At 36.8% G+C, this 18,099-nt stretch overlaps 1 protein-coding gene across 2 annotated transcripts in view; it reads left to right on the forward strand.

Annotated features, from left to right (window-relative positions):
- The window catches only part of LOC136039457 (sodium/potassium/calcium exchanger Nckx30C-like), a 119,109-nt gene that overhangs the window by 21,533 nt on the left and 79,477 nt on the right, over positions 1–18,099 (forward strand). For both annotated transcript variants that reach the window (XM_065723221.1, XM_065723222.1), the window contains exon 2: positions 241–406. In XM_065723221.1, coding sequence (XP_065579293.1) covers positions 241–406 — 166 coding nt within the window. The remainder of the gene's footprint in view (positions 1–240; positions 407–18,099) is intronic.

Here is an 18,099-nt window from a genome sequence, read left to right on the forward strand (position 1 = left end):
TATAAGTACGATTCGGTAATTTAAAATACTTTAATTTGGGTTAGAAAAGGATGTGTTGTCATCATTGTTTATATAATTGCATGTGAAAGGATCTATTCTATCTCTTCCGATCTACTGTATATTATTTCATCTTAATTTATTTTTTTATAAGTTCTATTCAATTTCAATTACAAATTGAGCTTAATAGAGTCATTTTAAATGTAGAACCGCTATAATTATTTCTCGTTTTCTCTCCTTCAGACCACTAAAGGACCTAATTGCCAAGGATCAATTACAAGCAGCTTCAATGGTAACCCTAATGGAATCAACGAACCTCGTGGCAGTATTACTGGTCATAAAGGATCGAAATTCCGGGCTGGATTGCTTCAACTCATGATTCATAGCATTGATCCTCTACATGATGGAAGTAAGAATTAATTTGCCTCTTGTGATATGTACTTTTTTCTAAATGAAAGCAAAGAGTTTGTTTTAACTTAATTGAATAGAGATTATTCTGTATTTAAGAGAGCCAGCTTTCTACTTAACCTCCTGTTGTTTATGCTGAAGTTTAATAGCGCTTTACCAAAAGTATTTATGAGTGCAAAAAATTAATTAATGGGTAATTGTAAGTATTACATGTTCCGCTTTCAAGGGTTATAATGAAAAAAAGGTTGAGATGGCTTGGTCACGTTCTACGGATGAAGGATGACAGATTACCGAAGATTGTCCTTTTTGGCCAACCGTCTGGGGCTACACGGAAAGCAGGTCGTCCTTGCCTGGGTTGGGAGGATATCATAAATAAAGATTTAAAGGAAATGGGAACTTCCTGGGAGGGTGTAAAGAGGGAGGCTTTAAATAGATTAGGTTGGAGGAAGAGCATGCGTAGATGTGTTGGACCCAGGTGGCTTGGTGCTGCACTGAGTTAGTAGTAGTAGTAGTAGTAGAATGCCTTTAAAGCAGTTTATCTGAAAATTTTGATTGAAAACAAATACACATTTGTATATAGTGACTTATTACTACATGATGTTTTTATTTGTATATGATGACTGGAAGTGTGTTCTCTCAGCTGCTAAGCTGCTAATTAATAAAAAATGTGTTGGTAGTCTTTAAACTTGTTTTTTTTTTTTTTTCTGTGTTTTTATCATTGACAGGAAGATAGTGGGTAATTAAAAAAAGCAAAGCAATCAATAAACTATTTCATTCCTAAAGCATTGCAAAAATACATTTTAACCCATTATAATTTCCCTTGTGTTTGAGAACTGGTTCTTAAAGCATTGAAGAAACAACGGCAAACTTCAGTGTAAAGAACTGTGAGCTAAAGAGAAGGCAGCCCCGCTCATATACGGAATAATTTCTGTTCGTTCTATATTTTAACGACGTTCTTTACTTTTATTTAGGACAAAAATTTGGTTTTTAGTTTCTAGGTTTCTGGTCACCATACATAGGGTGCTCTAAATAAGAGGAGAACTACCTCCCCATAAAATCCGACTTGTTAGATAATTGTTTAACTTTTCAAAAATGATGTTTTGAGAAAAACGGCTTATTTAGTATATTTGCTTTCCAAAATGAGTATTTCTCCCTCAGCACTCTAGGAAGGGCAAAGCTCAACCTTTTAAAAGACAAAACACACGCAGATGCTCCTGCAACCCTTTCGGAAAGATGGGAAAATGGGAAAAACAAGGTCACGTAGTCTAGAAAATGAAACACTTATAATTTCAGTTCGGAATGGAAATGATTCTGTAATTTGTGGTTTTCCTTGTCATCTTATGTCAGGAAATATTAGTTTTCAATTTTTGTGCTGCCAAGATGAGGCGAGAGTGTTAAGGTAGAGAAAGAAGTTTGATCTTTTCAAGACATTGAAAAGACTCAGACTTTGGAAATGAGGTAATAAGTGCGCCAGACAGGGTTAAAAGCAAGTTGAAAATATAGTCAGGAAGCCATTCTCCAGAACTGTGACTAGTAGGTGATCAGTGAGCAGTAGAAGGCTTGACAACGGAATACGGAGTAATCTAAAGCGCTGATGACAAATAGGAACGTTATATACTCGGTCCTTAGGTGCTGATTTTCGAAATTTGAAAAAATCACGTTTTTGCTCTTAAAAAAAATACGTAGGAATTATATGTAGGAAAAAATAAGAAGGAAAAATACATAGGTAAGGAGGTGTTGATTTTCACCATATACACGGACAATTACTTTCTTGCCAATAAAGAGGAGATTTTCCTGCACAGAAGATCGAACTCTGACCTCTCAGTGTCTTTGACAAGTAAAGCAATCAGTTCCTGCAATCCTCATTTGTCGACAACCTTAGCCATCACTCTTTTCCCTTTAGAGAACAAAAACTAACTGTATCACAGCAAGAAAGTGTATGAACAAGGTAGACGGAAGATCTGGTTTCGGTAAATTCCGGCAAAGTTGATGTATAGGCACTGAATATCCATAGAATTGGACAAAAATTTTCGTTTTTCACAATTTGAGTGGTGTCTAAGGAGTAGCTTGTACTGATGCATCAAAAGAACAACGATATCTGTGTCATTTGGATCAACATATTCAATACCAATACCTCTCTTAAAGTGGTCCATTCTCAATACAACTCTAGCATCCGCCTCTTTATGGATACAACTTAATTGCTGTTCAGATCCTTTATCCATGCTTCCACTTCTGCTGAGAATCATTATTTTCATCGGGTCTTGATAGCCTCTAGAGAGGCAGAGAGTTCAATCTTCCTGATGGCCATGGTCTAACTTTTCCAAACTGTCAAATAAAACGTGGTCCAATCATCCAGCTCTAAATGTGTACCTAGGAATACTACAAATTGGTATGGAAACCCTTGTTCTTTTGGTAACCACCCCAGTCCTTCAGGCAGATTATATTGCGTTCTTTGTCCCAATATCCAAATATTCAATCATATTTATCTGCAAAGACATGCATTTCTTTAATGTCACCATTAAAAGTCACAAAAAAATGTTGGTTTTACATAGCTCTCAATGATTTCTGATTCAGTGGATGGGTGCTTTCTGAGGTACAACATCAAGCCTACCTTTCCTTGAGTCAGTCAATTCACTGTTAATCTTGACGTTAACAAAGCACACATTCCAATTGTTTATTATTTTTCAAATACTTCAGACGAGCTGATTTGATCCCTGATCGAAATACAACTTTCCCAGAAATGATAATCCTCTCAATTATAGAAGGTCTGCCTGGGAGAACATCATGAGAAAGAAAATTCTTCAGATGGTGAAGACCTGTGTCACCAGTAATGGGAACTTTCATCTTTTTCTGTTTCGCCTGCTCACTACTCATGACCTTCACTTCGTTGAGGTAGCTTAAATCGTCATCGCTGCATCGAAAAGGATTGAGCCTGAATTCTAGAAAAGACTTCACTTTAATAACTACTTTTTTACTGCTACAGTAAGGGTGATCTTCATAGTGAGTAGCATAAAACTCACTTTGAGGCACACACATAGCACCTCAGTAAATGTAGCTGAGACTGAGGCACAAAAGGGAAGATTTAAAGTCCACTTAACTAGTGCCGACTTTTTATCAGTAATCCCTGTAAGTACACCATCTTTGCATCAAAATTAATAGTGGTTTCTAATGCATGATCAGGAGATATGAAATTGAATCTGACATTTCTCCTCTTCATATTGAACTGTCCATTGCAGAATGTGTGATGTGCCACAGGGAGTATCCTGTATGTATAGAGACCCAAATTTAACAGTCCATTGAATAATTGCAGAAAGTGCGATGTGTCACAGGGAGCATCCTGTATTTATAGAGACCACTTGCAACTAAATAAGGAAGCATTTGGTCCCTTCTGGCAAGCTGCTCATCTCAGTCACCAAATCTTTCGCTATTTCAAAATTACAAAACAATTAGTACTATTTCTTTGTTCCGTTTCTAGAGCTTGGATTTTGGTTTCTGAGCATGAACAAAAATTCTCAAACGTTTCCAAACAGGGGGATCATGTGGTAAGTTTTTACTTGAAACAATGAATGCTCTCATTAATGGAAACATCCTCTCTTGAGATTTTCCAGTTCTGCAGTAAGCCTTCAATTTCTTCAAAATTAATAAAGCACAATAAATCGTCTGATTCGATGCAAAATTTTCAAAAGCATCCCAATACAGAACAGATATAGCATCAAGAACTAAGGTATGAGCAGTGAAAGCTTGGTAATACAGTGTTCCACTCATCACTTTCTTTGTAGTTCCTTTTTGTAGATTCTGGCCACATAAATCACCTCTTCTATATCAGAGCACTTCATTATATGACTAGTTTTACCCATGAAATTCATTAAAATATTGAGGCCACCCATCCTGAGGAAAACGTCAGAATATGCTGCTGGATTTTTCACTCTTATGGCATGCAAAATTTCATAAACAGCCTGGTCACATGTCATAGGGAAATAACTCAGTCTCCGTCTAGTATCTAGATTGTTTGAGAAATTGATAGTTAAATAAATGGTTGAATTTTTGGAGAGTAAGTCATTTCTTAATCCAAATCAATTTGGTTTTCGGAGGGGTTTATCTACTGAGCATGCTGTTTTATTTTTGACAACTTTTGTGAATGATGCGTTGGATAATGGTATGAAAGTCGCTTCCGTTTTTCTTGATATTGTAAAAGCTTTTGAATGCGTTGACCATTTCATACTCATTGCCAAATTAGAAAATTACGGTTTTAGAGGACTATTTCTTGAATTACTGTCCTCGTTTTTAAAAGAAAGAACTCAATATGTACAACTAGGGGATAATGTTTCTTCAGTCAGTAGTGTTAAATTTGGAGTACCTTAAGGATCTGTTCTTGGTCCCCTGTTATTTATAATTTTTATAAATGATTTATCTAGAGCTTTTAATATGATTTCGTATGATCTTGACATTGGATGTGACGGGGAAAAAATAATTGTTCCCAGCTTTGCGGATGATACTCATATAACTGTGGCTGCACAAACAGGAATTCAGCTGTTGAGTCGTATTAGTTCTTGTCTGGAGTTCCTACAAAATTAGATGAAGCTTAATAAGTTAAATTTGAATTATAGTAAATCTTTCTTTGTATTGTATGGTAGGAGCTCAAATTATTACCCTTGGATAGACAGACTTAATATTGCTGATATGAGTATTTTAAGAATAAATTGTACAATAAATCTAAGAGTTTTAATTGATGAACGTCTCAGCTTAAGAAAACATATAGATTATATTAGTCTTAAACTCGCTAGGAATGTTGGCATTTTAAGAAAGTTGCAGTATATTTTCCCAAGAGATATTTTAAGAACACTGTATTATTCCTTAATTCACCCTTATCTGCTATATTGTTGTAATGTTTGGGGTAGTACATTTCCTTCTCATCTCCATCATATTCGAGTTTTGCAGAATAAAGCGCTTCGAGTGTTATGTGGTGTAGGTTTTAAAGACTCGGTACAAAAGAGGTATATAGAATGCAAAATCTTGCCTTTAGCAGGACTTATTACTTTTTATCGAAGCCTGTTTATATATAAATATTTTCAAAATTGTTTACCAATATGTTTTAAAAGTATGTTTGAATTAGGAAGTGATATTCATACACATTCTACGAGACAGTCCGATATAATTCGTCGTCCGCTTGCTATTACCCGTAGATCTCAATTTTCTATTCGGCATCTTGGACCCCATGCATGGAATTGTTTACCTACGACTTTGAGAAACATGGATAGTTTTCTTGAATTTCGGCGGGAATTAAAGCTATTTTGCCTTAATATTTATGGTTTTGATAGTTGAGTGGACCTCAAGTGGAGCCAAGATGTTGGTTTTGTTTTTGGCGATACTGGTCAAGTGGTTTTAGTTTCTTTTTGTTTTGTCTCTTTTGAGGTGTAATTCCGTTTCGATTGAAATGCAGGGTAATTTATTTTTTTCTTCTTCTTTTCTTTTCTTTTTTCTTTTCCTTTTCTTTTCTTTTCTATTTTTTCTTTTTTTTCGTATTGTTTTTATTTGTATGTGTATGGGGGTTGTAAGCCCAAACAAGCTTTGCTTCGGGCCATTTGCTTGTTTTGTTTTGTTATTTATATTAATAAACCCATCTTTCTCTCTCTCTCTCAGTTCTCTGGCAGTTTCCTGGAAAGTCTTAATGGCTTTTTCTATGACTGTTGGGTTAGAGAGAGAGAGAGAGTGGAGAACCATTGGCTGGTATCAAATATTCGAAATAGGAATATCAGCCTTATTGTCATATGCAGCTAAGAAAAAGATTGGAAACCAAAATATGATTGAATTTTGCTAAATCACTCCCACATTCATAAGCTGCGTTGTCACCACTTGTTAAAGAAGCCAGACCATAAGAAAGTTTGAAATGGGAACCTTCTGATCAGCTGGCCAACCAATGAGATCTCGAAAATTTGCTGTCACCTATGTGTTTCACTTCAGGTGCATCTTAACAAACTTTCCTGGCTCAATAGCATTTTAATATGACAGGGAAGAGCTTAATTAAATTTCTTGCATCAGGCTACATTCAAATAGCAGCAGCATTCTCATCCATAGGTTCTGTTGCTTTGACGGAGCTTTCTCTATCCAGCTAAATCATAGAGATCTACCATCTGTGCTGGATATATGCCTGTGGTAATCCAAGCTTAAAAACTGGGTCACCCCATTTCTTTACTAATAGTTCAAAAACAAAAAGGGGTTAAAGAATTTCTAAATCCCTCATTTTGTAAAACGACACATTTCCTACCAAGTCCATTAATAAGAAATACACCTTATTCAGGCAATTTTTGAAGATGGTTCAAGATTTTCCCCAAACACTATAAACTATGTTATATTTTTCTAAAATTTTTAAAGATTATAATTAAACGACAAAATATAAGGCAATTTTTGAAAAGGATTATTTAACTTATTTAATTTCCTTTAATTTGACCAGTAGTTGAAAATTTAGGAGCAGTTTAGAATTTGTTATGGATTTTAAGGGAATTTTTGTCTATGGAGATCAATTTTTAAAGAACTTCAGGAAATGGGGGCATGGCACCCATTTGTCAATTATATAATGTTGATTTTACTATTCAATGCTTCGATTACGTGAGATTGCATTCTCAAACCTTCTGCAGCTTGCTAATCATCCAAAACCTTAAATATCAACAATTTTCTCCTGTGGCTCCCTGACTAGTATGTGCTTTGCCTCGAAAAATTTGAGAGAACAGATTTCAATCCGAGAAACCAGACGTCAGATCATATTTCTTTTTGAATGTAATCTGTTAATTTTTCCGGTAAAATTAAGAACAAGTCAAAAAGACAAAAAGGGGCAAAAAGAGAACCAACAATGAAAATTCATTGGCATTTAGTTTTTGTATGAATAAGACTTGTTTGTTTCTACTACGAAAGCAACGAAAAGCAAGAGAGAGAAAAGAGACACAAAAAGAGATATATTTTGAAAATATGGTATGTGCTGATTGACCGAAATATTTTAAATTTTCGATCCGCGAAGAATGAGAGCTTAATAAACAAACATGTTTAATAAACAAACAGACATTCATGATCAACCTTCTGGTAAAAAAATATAAAACTTCCTATTCTTTATATAGCGGTTTGAAACATATGCTGTACGGCTCTCTGATATGCTGAATTCGGTGGTATGATTTTCTTTCAGATTACTTTCTTGTTGGGGGTGGGGTTATTACTTCTGTTTCTTTTCAAAAATCACCTCTTAGGATTGTAATTTTTGGCAAGAAACCTTAGACTTAATGAATTTGCACAAACAGAGCTAAGATAAAAACTAAATTTTTTGTTTATATTTGGTTACTTAAAAAACTTTTGAAAGCCGTGATCCAAATATGTATGTCATCCAATAGATGGAAATTTTCTGCTCCTGTGGAAACTAAATATTACGAATCATGATGGATCGTGATTTTGGGGAAACATTTCATGAAGTATTATATGGAGCAGTGTTGCCAGATTCTCGCATTTGTTTCATATCAGCATTTTTTTGGTGACTGCACAATAAATTCTTTAATCATTATACTTTTCAGGTTGAATTCTTTTAAAAAAATTTATACGTGGTGCACTTTTACCCCAAAAAGAGCAGCTTTACTTTTAGACCTGTCGCACTGAGTTCTCGTAAGGGAATGATTAAGATAAGTTTGTTTTACTTTCGCATGTAATTTTGCAGAACGTGAAGGTATCTTTGAAACAAGCAACGAGGAAAGACGCATTAAAAGAATCTCGTTTTTGGTAGGCTCCATGAGCGGCGTCACAGGAACCAACTTAAACAGATGTCATTCCCCCTGTCTTTATTTATATTCATCTTGAATGACAATTGCCTTGCACTGCAAAGTATACTACTACAAACCACCACCTGGGAATCTGGCATAGAATAAATGAGAAAGGCAGTGCTTCTGAAAAAAAAAAAAAACATTATTTTTCCACAGAAAGCATAATCTTCCATATACTCCAGAAATCGGGTCGTTTTTCTATTTGTTAAACGTTTTAATTATAAGCAGATAATGGTGGATAGTACGGTATGTTATTTTGAGCTTTTTTAGGCGCACAAGCTCCCTAGAGCTTACTGACTAGCCATTTTAATTTTTTTTTTCAATGTGTTTCTTTTTTTTTATTTCCAAAGAAATTATATCTATTTTCTATCAGTCGTTGTATAATTATGTTATAGTAATTATTTGAGATTAATATTAGCTTGTAAGAGGTCAAGAGATTCAAATAAATGTCTTCTCCTGGATTTTCCGTACGAAACAATCCGAGAGAAAGATTTATTTCATACGCATCTGTGAATCATCTTACAATTAATATATATATATATATATATATATATATATATATATATATATATATATATATATATATACTACTACTACTACTACTAATAACTCACTGCAGCACCAAGCCGCCTGAGGCCAACACAGCTACGCACGCTCCTCCTCCAACCTAATCTATTTAAAGCCTCCCTCTTTACACCCTCCCAGGAAGTTCCCATTTCCTTTAAATCCTTATTTATGACATCCTCCCAACCCAGACAAGGACGACCTGCTTTCCGTGTAGCCCCAGACGGTTGGCCAAAAAGGACAATCTTCGGTAATCTGTCATCCTTCATCCGTAGAACGTGGCCTAGCCATCTCAACCTTTCTTTCATTATAGCCCCAGAAAGCGGGATTGAACCACACTTTTCGTACAACCTACTGTTTGAAATACGGTCAGTCAGCCGGGTACCCAGAACAATCCGTAGGCAATTTCTCTGGAAAACATCTAGTAAATTTTCATCTGCTTTTCGGAGTGTCCATGCTTCAGAGCCATATTTGACCACTGTCATCACTGTAGCTTCCAATATTCTAATCTTGGTTTGTAGGCTTATCTTTCTATTCTTCCAAACTTTTTTTAACTGTGAAAAAACACCCTGAGCTTTAGCTATTCTACTTTTAACATCTTCACTGCTCCCACCATCTTTACTAATAATACTACCAAGGTAACTGAAGCTCCCAACCTGATCAATCTTTTCGTTACCTAAGGTCACCTGTTCATCTTCACTTATTCCTAACCTTAGTGACTTAGTCTTCTTAACATTAATTTTCAAGCCTATTTTAGCACCCTGAACTCGTAAAACCTCTAAAAATTCATTCATTTTGCTCACACTTTCATCTAATATGCTTAAATCATCAGCATAATCTAAGTCCAGGAGCGTTCTTCCTCCCCATTTGATTCCATGGTCTCCAATTGCCTTTCCTGTGCTCCTTAAGACGAAGTCCATCAAAATGATCCATATAAAGGGGGATAGAACACAACCCTGCTTAACTCCTGATTTAATACAAAACCAGTTGCTAACCTCATTTCCTACCTTAACCGCAGCAGTATTATTCTCGTACATAGCGCAAATCACTTTAATGTATTTTTCTGGTATACCATATAACGATAAGACCTTTGTTAACGCTGTTCTATCAACAGAATCGAAAGCTTGCTCATAATCGATAAAACTAAGGACCAAAGGTGTTTGACAACGAAGGGACTTCTCAATTATTAACCTAAGAGTGAAAACATGGTCGACACATCCTCTACCTTTTCTAAAACCGCATTGTTCTTCCCTTAAAACTTTGTCTACAGCATGTCTCAGTCTAAAAAGTATCATATTACTCAGTAATTTGCTACCTACAGAGACCAGACTAATGCCTCGATAATTCCGACATTCACTCTTGTCACCTTTCTTATACAGTGGTTTAATTAAGGTTTTCCTAAAATCATTGGGTACTTCCCCTTTTTCAAAAATCATGTTCATAATCTTCAGTAGCTTATTCCTAACCTCAGAGCCACCATATTTAAGGAACTCATTAATCATACTATCAGCACCTGGGGCCTTATTATTTTTTAATCCTTCTAGTACAGGCACGTGCGAAGATTTTAATGAAAAATGATAGTTTCCAAAATTTTCCAAAGTTTCCGAAGTTTCCAATAGCTGGCCCGTACGCAGGGGGGAGAGGCCTTCGAGCCCGCCCCCCCCCCGAAATTTTGTGAAATGTTTAATTTCCCCATGGTTTCTTGGGATTTCTGGCAAAAGTAGGACATTTATTAAGAATCTAGATACATGTCTGAAGCCTTTTTTGGGGGATCTTACAGCATGCAATTATCCGGTCAAGTCACTGCCCAATTATTAACCCATTTTCTGTCTAACTTTTTACCCTCTTTGAAGTAATTAGCAATTGTACTCTTATTTTTTTTTTTTTTTTTTTTTTTTTGTAAAGAGAGTTTGCTTTCCACAGCAAAATAGAATTATCCTTGATATTAGGGCGTTTATACCCCCTTTTCAGGATAAAGTACAGCTTTTAATGGATCAATTTTAGAAACTATCATTTTTCATAAAAATCTATGTTTTTGCAATAGAAGAGCTACCCCCTACAGCACCCATATTGCACTGTTAACCCTAAAATTTCCCTTTCAGTGGGATAATAGATTAATCACTGGTTCTAAATCGCTATGAACATAACCTGAGCCTAAAACGTGCTCTTGAGGCTTCAGTCTTCTTCCCCCCATCCGCTACAATTCTATAGATTAAAGTTAATCTGTATTTTCGAATATACGTGCTTTTTGCATTACTAAATAAAAAAGTACTACTTTATATCTTATGTTTCGAAGGTTTTGGGCCCTTGCCGAAAAAAATTCCTGCGTACGTGCCTGGTTGTTTGTTCCCGCCATTTTCCGGTATAATTTTTGCTAAGACATGTACCGCTGCATGGGGGTTTATTTTGACTTTCCCTTCTGATGAAGCCATTCTGATTTAATTTAAAACTTGATCTTGCCTTTTCTACCTAGTTTTTCTGCGTGTTATATATATATATATACTAGCTGTTGGGGTGGCGCTTCGCACCACCCCAACACCTAGTTGGTGGGGGCGCTTCGCGCCCCCCCAAGCCCCCCCGCGCGCGTAAGTCGTTACGCGCCATATTAGTTACGCGCCATATTAGTTACGCGCCATTGTAGTTGTGTCCCTGTGTCCCACCTGTGAATATAGATAGATTTATATATGTGTTTCAAACTACGTAAAAATTGCGAATATACAACATTCTTGGCTTTCCCATTGTCTGTCCATATACAAAGCCGTATGTACTAATAATGACGTCATATGCAAACGCTCTTTTTACAAACAAACAAACATGCATACACACAACTCGTTTTTATATAGATAGATAGATAGATAGATACAATACAAATTAACTACGTAAAACTTGTGAATATACAACAGTCTTCGCTGTCCCATTGTCTGTGCGTATAAATAGATTGTCAGGTTTACCGACCCTCAAAGATGCAACATACAATTGTACATTGGTAAAGCAATCTGTATTAAGATCTATACCGCATTTTTCTAGTGATTGCCCTTGAGCTTTGTTGATGGTGGTTGCAAATGCTAATCGAATTGGGAATTGCAATCTTTTAAATTGAAAAAGCAGATCCGTTGGAATCATGGGAATGCGAGGAATAAGAACAGCCTCACCCTCATAAGGCCCTGTCAAGATTGTGGCCTCTATTAGGTTTTCCATTGTTTTTTTTTACGGCAAGTCGCGTGCCATTGCAAAGCTTTGGTGGGTTGATATTTCTTAAAAGTATTATTGGTACGCCTATTTTTAGTTGTAGCAGGTGTGGTGGAAACCCTGAAGGATCTATGGAATTTAAAAATTCAGATGGATAATTAACCGCTTCATTTGGTTCCGAAATACAAATTAACTGCGTAAAACTTGCGAATATACAACATTCTTCGCTGTCCAATTCTCGCTGCATATAAATAGATTGTCAGGTTTACCGACCCTCGAACATGCAACGTACAATTGTCCATGGGAAAAACAATCAGTATTAAGATCAATACCACATTTTTCTAATGATTGACCTTGAGCTTTGTTAATGGTGATTGCAAATGCTAATCGAATTGGGAATTGCAATCTTTTAAATTGAAAAGGCAGATCTGTTGGAATCATGGGAATGCGAGGAATAAGAACAGCCTCACCCTCAAAAGGCCCTGTCAGGATTGTGGCCTCTATTAGGTTTTCCATTGTTTTTTTTACGGCAAGTCGAGTGCCATTGCAAAGCTTTGGTGGGTTTATGTTACGTAACAATATTATTGGTACGCCTATTTTTAGTTGTAGCACGTGTGGTGGAAACCCTGAAAGATCTATGGAATTTAAAAATTCAGATGGATAATTAACCGCTTCATTTGATTCCAAAACTGTGTCGACTGACTTGTAAAGGACTGCCTGGTCTTGAATCTTGGTCAAAACAATATTGTTGATTTCGTGGACGTCTATATTTTTGGGTGCGAGAATCGCTCTTTCACTTAGCCATTTATTATTTTTATAATTTTTTAGAATATTCGGAAATACTTTTTCAATCAATTCATTTTTGGACGTCACTAAATTACAGAAATCAGCAGGTAGTTGTATACGTCCTGAAATTGAGTCTACTGCGAGCTTTCCGTTTCCCATTGCCAGCAATTGATCTGAAAATGTTTGACCAGAGTCATCGTTTTGCAATCGGACACGCATATTTGTAGTTAATTTTAATGTTTTTACGTGTGCCCATAAATTAGAATTTTTCAGGCAAGCATTCATTTCGTCTGCAGGAGTTGATCTAGGTATTATAGGTAATGTTTGCCTGAAATCTCCCGCAAGCAATATTAAGGTGCTGCCAAAGGGTTTCGACTTCCCTCGCAAATCTTTCAAGCATTGATCCAGAGCCTCGAGCGATTTTTTGTGTGCCATTGTGCACTCATCCCAAATAATAAGTTTGCATTGCTGCAATACTTTACCCATCCCAGATGATTTGGAAATATTGCACGTGGGAGTTTCTGTAGAATGCAAGTTCAGAGGCAATTTCAAAGCGGAATGAGCAGTTCTTCCACCAGGAAGCAATGTTGCGGCTATTCCGGACGACGCAATTGCCAACGCTATATCATTTTTAGATCGAATTGATGCCAGAATCAGTTTTATCACAAACGTTTTACCAGTACCTCCTGGCGCATCCAAAAAGAAAATTTCTCCAACGTTGTTATCGACACAATGCATTATCGTATCATAAATGTCTTTTTGTTCCGACGTTAACTTGGAAATGTTATTTTGTACATACGACAATAGATCACTCGTACTGTAACTTTGTTCACGATCCAATTCTACACATGTCGAAACAGCAGCGATACGGTTAGGTGAAGGCATTCCCAAACCCTGAAGAGGTTTGTTTGCCATACTTATGCAAAAATCTTCTATAACAACTAAAGTGTAGTTATAAATTTCTGATGTAAAATCAAAAGTCATGTCTGACGTCTCTAACTGTTTTCGATGAAGTATATCTTCGGACATTTTTGACTTATATTTTTCCCATAAATCTGTAAGAGCTGATGGAGAGCAAGTTGTTAAAATGATGCCAAACAATGCACGAATTTGACTTGGGGTTGACGTTTCGCACGCGTCATTGATGCAGTTATCCCAGTGTTGGTCATTCTCCAATAAATTCAGAGCTTGGCATGCACTACGGTAAGTGTCATGTATAGTACCATTTACAGTCCTCAAATACTCAAAGGATGTCGGACCGGGTACATTCACCAAAAGCAGGCGTAGAAAGAAGCATTCATGTTGATTGGGGTGAACGGTGTAGAGTCTTCCTATCGTGGTTGGTTCCGAAATACAAATTAACTGCGTAAAACTTGCGAATATACAACATTCTTCGCTGTCCAATTCTCGCTGCATATAAATAGATTGTCAGGTTTACCGACCCTCGAACATGCAACGTACAATTGTCCATGGGAAAAACAATCAGTATTAAGATCAATACCACATTTTTCTAATGATTGACCTTGAGCTTTGTTAATGGTGATTGCAAATGCTAATCGAATTGGGAATTGCAATCTTTTAAATTGAAAAGGCAGATCTGTTGGAATCATGGGAATGCGAGGAATAAGAACAGCCTCACCCTCAAAAGGCCCTGTCAGGATTGTGGCCTCTATTAGGTTTTCCATTGTTTTTTTTACGGCAAGTCGAGTGCCATTGCAAAGCTTTGGTGGGTTTATGTTACGTAACAATATTATTGGTACGCCTATTTTTAGTTGTAGCACGTGTGGTGGAAACCCTGAAAGATCTATGGAATTTAAAAATTCAGATGGATAATTAACCGCTTCATTTGGTTCCAAAACTGTGTCGACTGACTTGTAAAGGACTGCCTGGTCTTGAATCTTGGTCAAAACAATATTGTTGATTTCGTGGACGTCTATATTTTTGGGTGCGAGAATCGCTCTTTCACTTAGCCATTTATTATTTTTATAATTTTTTAGAATATTCGGAAATACTTTTTCAATCAATTCATTTTTGGACGTCACTAAATTACAGAAATCAGCAGGTAGTTGTATACGTCCTGAAATTGAGTCTACTGGGAGCTTTCCGTTTCCCATTGCCAGCAATTGATCTGAAAATGTTTGACCAGAGTCATCGTTTTGCAATCGGACACGCATATTTGTAGTTAATTTTAATGTTTTTACGTGTGCCCATAAATTAGAATTTTTCAGGCAAGCATTCATTTCGTCTGCAGGAGTTGATCTAGGTATTATAGGTAATGTTTGCCTGAAATCTCCCGCAAGCAATATTAAGGTGCTGCCAAAGGGTTTCGACTTCCCTCGCAAATCTTTCAAGCATTGATCCAGAGCCTCGAGTGATTTTTTGTGTGCCATTGTGCACTCATCCCAAATAATAAGTTTGCATTGCTGCAATACTTTACCCATCCCAGATGATTTGGAAATATTGCACGTGGGAGTTTCTGTAGAATGCAAGTTCAGAGGCAATTTCAAAGCGGAATGAGCAGTTCTTCCACCAGGCAGCAATGTTGCGGCTATTCCGGACGACGCAATTGCCAACGCTATATCATTTTTAGATCGAATTGATGCCAGAATCAGTTTTATCACAAACGTTTTACCAGTACCTCCTGGCGCATCCAAAAAGAAAATTTCTCCAACGTTGTTATCGACACAATGCATTATCGTATCATAAATGTCTTTTTGTTCCGACGTTAACTTGGAAATGTTATTTTGTACATACGACAATAGATCACTCGTACTGTAACTTTGTTCACGATCCAATTCTACACATGTCGAAACAGCAGCGATACGGTTAGGTGAAGGCATTCCCAAACCCTGAAGAGGTTTGTTTGCCATACTTATGCAAAAATCTTCTATAACAACTAAAGTGTAGTTATAAATTTCTGGTGTAAAATCAAAAGTCATGTCTGACGTCTCTAACTGTTTTCGATGAAGTATATCTTCGGACATTTTTGACTTATATTTTTCCCATAAATCTGTAGGAGCTGATGGAGAGCAAGTTGTTAAAATGATGCCAAACAATGCACGAATTTGACTTGGGGTTGACGTTTCGCACGCGTCATTGATGCAGTTATCCCAGTGTTGGTCATTCTCCAATAAATTCAGAGCTTGGCATGCACTACGGTAAGTGTCATGTATAGTACCATTTACAGTCCTCAAATACTCAAAGGATGTCGGACCGGGTACATTCACTAAAAGCAGGCGTAGAAAGAAGCATTCATGTTGATTGGGGTGAACGGTGTAGAGTCTTCCTATCGTGGTATCTTTGAAGATGGTAGGTTGGCCGTCGACTGACTTACCCTGTTTTCGACGTTCAAATACTTTATTTTTAGTATTCCACGTGTAATACGAAGGCACTTCAGTATACAGCAGTTTTTTCGCAAAAGAATCATTTTTGCAAAGCGAAAAAAAAGCTGTTAATGTTGTATCCGGTGGATTCAGGACTCTTTGTTGCACGTTGGTTTCCGTGAAATAAACACGTTGACCATTCTATAAATGTACCGCTAAGTGAACAACAGCTGGACTACGTTCATGTATCGGAAATGAAAGAATTCGTCAAACAGCTTCATTACTGCTTATGTATCTTCCAGCCTGATATTCTACGATTTCATCGAAATCTTTGATTTCGGACTGCAAGCCAAAAACTGCCATGTCACTGCCTTTGTTGACGTATTTACATATGTATTTGATTGCCTTTACGGAGTTACAGTATTCAACGTTTATGTGTGCATTAAATGTTTTTGATAATAAAGGGGAATATGGAACAACCCACTGGTTATCTACTTCGATGGTGGTACCGTTACGCTTCTTTATTATTGCTGTTTTACCGCCATCTTCAGTAGATCTTCTTCTATATTGTGGGTAACCATCATTGCCAGTAATTGTTTTGGGTACTAAAAGTCGAGGATATTGCTTTGTGCACCTTCCTTTGGCCATGCATGGTGAATTTTCGTTCAGTGCACCGCAAGGTCCATGTATCATATTTTTTACAATAATATCATGTAACCCCTTATCGACATTTTTATCAGGTATTTCAGCGGAAATCACATCATCAATTTCGTTTGAAGTAATTTTTTTATGTAGCCAGATTAGTATATGTGCGTGTGGCAAACCTCGTTTTTGCCATTCCACTGAGTACATCCAGCATCGCACTGACCCAAACACTTCATGTTTTACAAGGTAGTTTATCAGTGATTTCAACTTTTGCCGGAAGACACGTGCCGTAATGTCATGCCTATGAACCGCCGATTGTCCTTGAAGTAAAAGCTGCAGTATCTCGTCCCAAGATTGATTACATGTAAATGTAATAAATAAATCTGGACGACCATAGAGACGAACATACGCAATAGCATCTTGAGCATATTCATGCATATGACGGGGACTGCCAACATATGACGAAGGTAAAATTGTTAATCTTCCAACGTTTGTGGTATTACCGTCATTTATAACTGCATCTCGCAAATGAATGTATTGTTCAGAGCGGAGCTTGGTCTGATTCAGGCGGATATATAGCAAACGTTCTGATTCAATTTTAGCATACATATCAACCATAAATTGGTGAAACAATTCACGGCATTTTAAAATATAATTTTCTTCATCCTGCCGAATCATTAGTCTATAGGAATAATAATGCATTGCACTGCATTTCTTATTCATTTCTTTGTTAGTGGCTGGATTCATCAATTTAATATTAAAGTGATAGCCGTCGGCTCCATCCCAAAAAATGATAGGATATTGTAGGGCATCGTAGCATCGATGAGTTTCAGCAATTCTTAACAACTGAGCGTTTCGCTTATGTAGAATAATATCTCGAGGTAAAAACTGATCACCGACCATAACGATTGCCACTTCGTCGATAGTCGGAGCATTGTATCTACGCACATGTTGGCCAGGAGGCGTTTTGTCAGCGGAAATAACAATTTTATGAGTATCAGTAGGCATCAAATCGATGGCTGTTTTGAACAGACGCACTAACTTATTATTTTCGTGGAAAAGATGTTGCAATTGGGAAACGATTGTCCTTTCAACGTTGGGAGAAATTTCGCAACGTGCATTCAATTCAGAATTTCTATCACTGATGAAGTACAATTGTAAAAATTTATGATTCTCGCCTGAGAATGGTAGAAGGGACCCTGCTTTATGATAAATTTGCCCTTTTACTTTGAAAGTAGACATAAATTGATCTGGATTTTCGATTTGGGCTCCAAACGACGTCATTTGGAAACATGAGTTGTATTGTCTGATTTTTGACAAAAAACGCTTAGATTCTGACGTAGTTCCAGTAAGGAAAGTCTTCAATGGCTCTGGTGGTGCAGCCAATAGAG

Source organism: Artemia franciscana, chromosome 19 (assembly GCF_032884065.1).
Source record: "Artemia franciscana chromosome 19, ASM3288406v1, whole genome shotgun sequence".
Taxonomy (NCBI): domain Eukaryota; kingdom Metazoa; phylum Arthropoda; class Branchiopoda; order Anostraca; family Artemiidae; genus Artemia; species Artemia franciscana.